Source organism: Hipposideros armiger, unplaced genomic scaffold (genome assembly GCF_001890085.2).
Source record: "Hipposideros armiger isolate ML-2016 unplaced genomic scaffold, ASM189008v1 scaffold_29, whole genome shotgun sequence".
NCBI classification, from domain to species: Eukaryota; Metazoa; Chordata; class Mammalia; order Chiroptera; family Hipposideridae; genus Hipposideros; species Hipposideros armiger.
In genome coordinates this window covers 3746757-3749176 of record NW_017731379.1, presented here as the reverse complement: position 1 = coordinate 3749176, position 2420 = coordinate 3746757, and the positions used below count along the sequence as shown (strand labels likewise).

At 42.6% G+C, this 2420-nt stretch overlaps 1 protein-coding gene across 1 annotated transcript in view; it reads right to left on the bottom strand.

Moving 5' to 3' along the window:
• BRIP1 (BRCA1 interacting DNA helicase 1) overlaps positions 1-2204 on the bottom strand; it is a 172320-nt gene extending 170116 nt beyond the window's left edge. The window contains 2 exon segments of the mRNA XM_019636606.1: positions 402-524; positions 2003-2204. Coding sequence (XP_019492151.1) covers positions 402-497 — 96 coding nt within the window. The 5' untranslated portion in view covers positions 498-524; positions 2003-2204.
• Between the last annotated feature and the right edge of the window lie 216 nt (positions 2205-2420).

Here is a 2420-nt window from a genome sequence, read left to right as displayed (position 1 = left end):
AACCACTGTTGCTCAGAGCTCAAACTCTTGAGCGAGCTCTTAACCAACTGAGCCACTCGGCCGGCTTAATTTTCTATATGACTGAAATATCTCAAAAAATTATGGTGAAAAATGGAACATTCTGTGTGAAAGACAGTAAATGTTTTGTGGAAAGCATTAATTCCGTAAAGCAAATAGAAATTCCAAATGAGCTGAGAACATTTTTCAGAATGTTCTCCTTTGCCGCCTAACCATATAAAGTTTAGCAGTGATCAGTATTATTTTTCCAAAGGTTAGATCATCTTCAATGAACCTAGCAAATCCATTTACTATCTGAGAAAATTAATGTAGTCACAGACTCAGCGTGTGTTACAAATTACAAGCACCTATATCTTAATACTTAACTGCTGAAAAATACTTACAGAATTCATCATAGCAAGCTGTGATGGGTAAGCTTTACAAGGAAAGTTAATCTTCACCCCACCAATTGTATATTCAGACCATGTTGAAGACATCATAGTTTCTTGTTTACTTCAGATTCCTAACTGCAACACAAATGAAAATCAATATTAAAACAATGCCATTCAAAGAAAACCAGATATCCAACACTAAGAGTCAGGAAGTAAAAATTGCAATAAACATATGAACAAAACAAATGGAAATAAAAGAATTTCCTAGTCTTATAAATCACAGTGGTTGACAGCATGTCTTGGAATCTGACAAATCTGGATTTATACCCCTATGCTGTCAAAACTGTGGACCAGGCGTTAGGAAGTATAGGTTCTAGATCAGGTTCTAGACAACAACTCGGATACGTGACATTGATCACGTCGCTTCACTTCTCTAGACTAAGATCCTTATCTGTAATAATTCTTAATTTCAAAACTGCTGTAAGGGAGGTAACTCCTTGGCATATAGGAGCGACTAAAATAATTCCTATTTAATGGAAAGAAGTGGGTTTTGGAGTAAGAAAAACTTAAGTCTGAATTCCACTGGGTGAACACTTCACCTCTCAGCCTGTTTCTTCATCTCTGAAATGGAGATAACACTATCTACTTGATAAGGGTGTTTATGAAAATTAGCCAAGCACTAACTTAAGAATAAGGTAACATACAGAATGTGCATAAACTACAGTATCTGACACAGAGGAAGTGATCTACATTAATCCCTACATCTTCTAAACCACCTTTTCTTAACCCAGGATCCACAGATGTAATTCAGAGACTGTGATCTCTAGATGCTACATGCAAAAGTTTCTGTGCATAACGGCTTTTTTTTCTGAAGAGAAAGTCTGTACATTTCTCATTCCCCAAAACACATCCTAAGAAAATAATTGAAAATAGAGGGGAAAATGATATACACTGTTCTCAAGTGAGGAATTATTTGCAATAGTGAAAAAAAAACCCCGGTAAATTCAATCTGGGGATGAAGGAATGGTTAAAATAGCAATGCAATAGATTATGAACCAATTATAACCTTAACCATAGCATATGGGTGCTAAAATAAGTTAAGAACCACTATCCTAACCTGTTTTCCAGGTCTAATTTTGTGATTCTCTCTCTGAAGCTCCGAGAATTAGATTTGGTGGAACCTAGCCCCTTAATCTGAATCAACAACTCAATGCTGGCCTTGTTACTCAGATATCACCTAAAAATCAGCTCATCCCCTCTTCCCAATTGTGGCAACAAGCATCTCAAAATGGGGTTCTTTTCCCCAAATATTAAATAAGGGACAAAAATACAAAAAACAAACAAACAAAAACGATCTGCCAGCCGCGTCGCCCCCTGCCGCCAAGAGTTAACGCAGGGCCCCGGGCTGCTAACAGGCCTCTGCTCCCAGAAGGTGAGGACAGGCTCCGTTCTCCCCAGGTTTTCTTCCTCATACTTCTCTCCTCCCTCTGCCAGCTGAGATCCCCGAGGCGCTGGTGATCCAGTCAACACCGGTGGGCCTGCCAGGCGGCTGGGCGAAAGCAGAAAGCACCCCTCGGCAGGCTTCGCGCCCTCCCTACGGGAGGCAGACTTGCCTGGTCTGAGGAAAACCCAAGAAACGCTGACAGGGCTCCGATTCACGCGAGAAAAGGACACCGGTATCGGCGAGCAAAAGCCCTGGCACCGAAGAAAGGTCACAAGCCTCTCTCTTCCTCCCCGGTTGCTTCTCCCTGGGTCTGATTGCGGGCTCGGGGCCGCTTTACTTCTCTCCTTCAGCTCTCATCTGACCCAACATCACTCTCCGGGATGAATTCCCGCCTCCCACCCCTCAGCTCCCAGCACCCAATCGCCGGGCGAGCTCAGACAACCAACCAATCATACGCCAAGACCAGAAAAAAACACCCAATCCCGGCGCGAGGTTAGGAGACGTGAACTCTGGCACCCAATGGAAGCCTCCGCCAAAAATAATAGCCCTAAAGTAATTGGCGGCACCTGAACGCGTGAGAACAATTC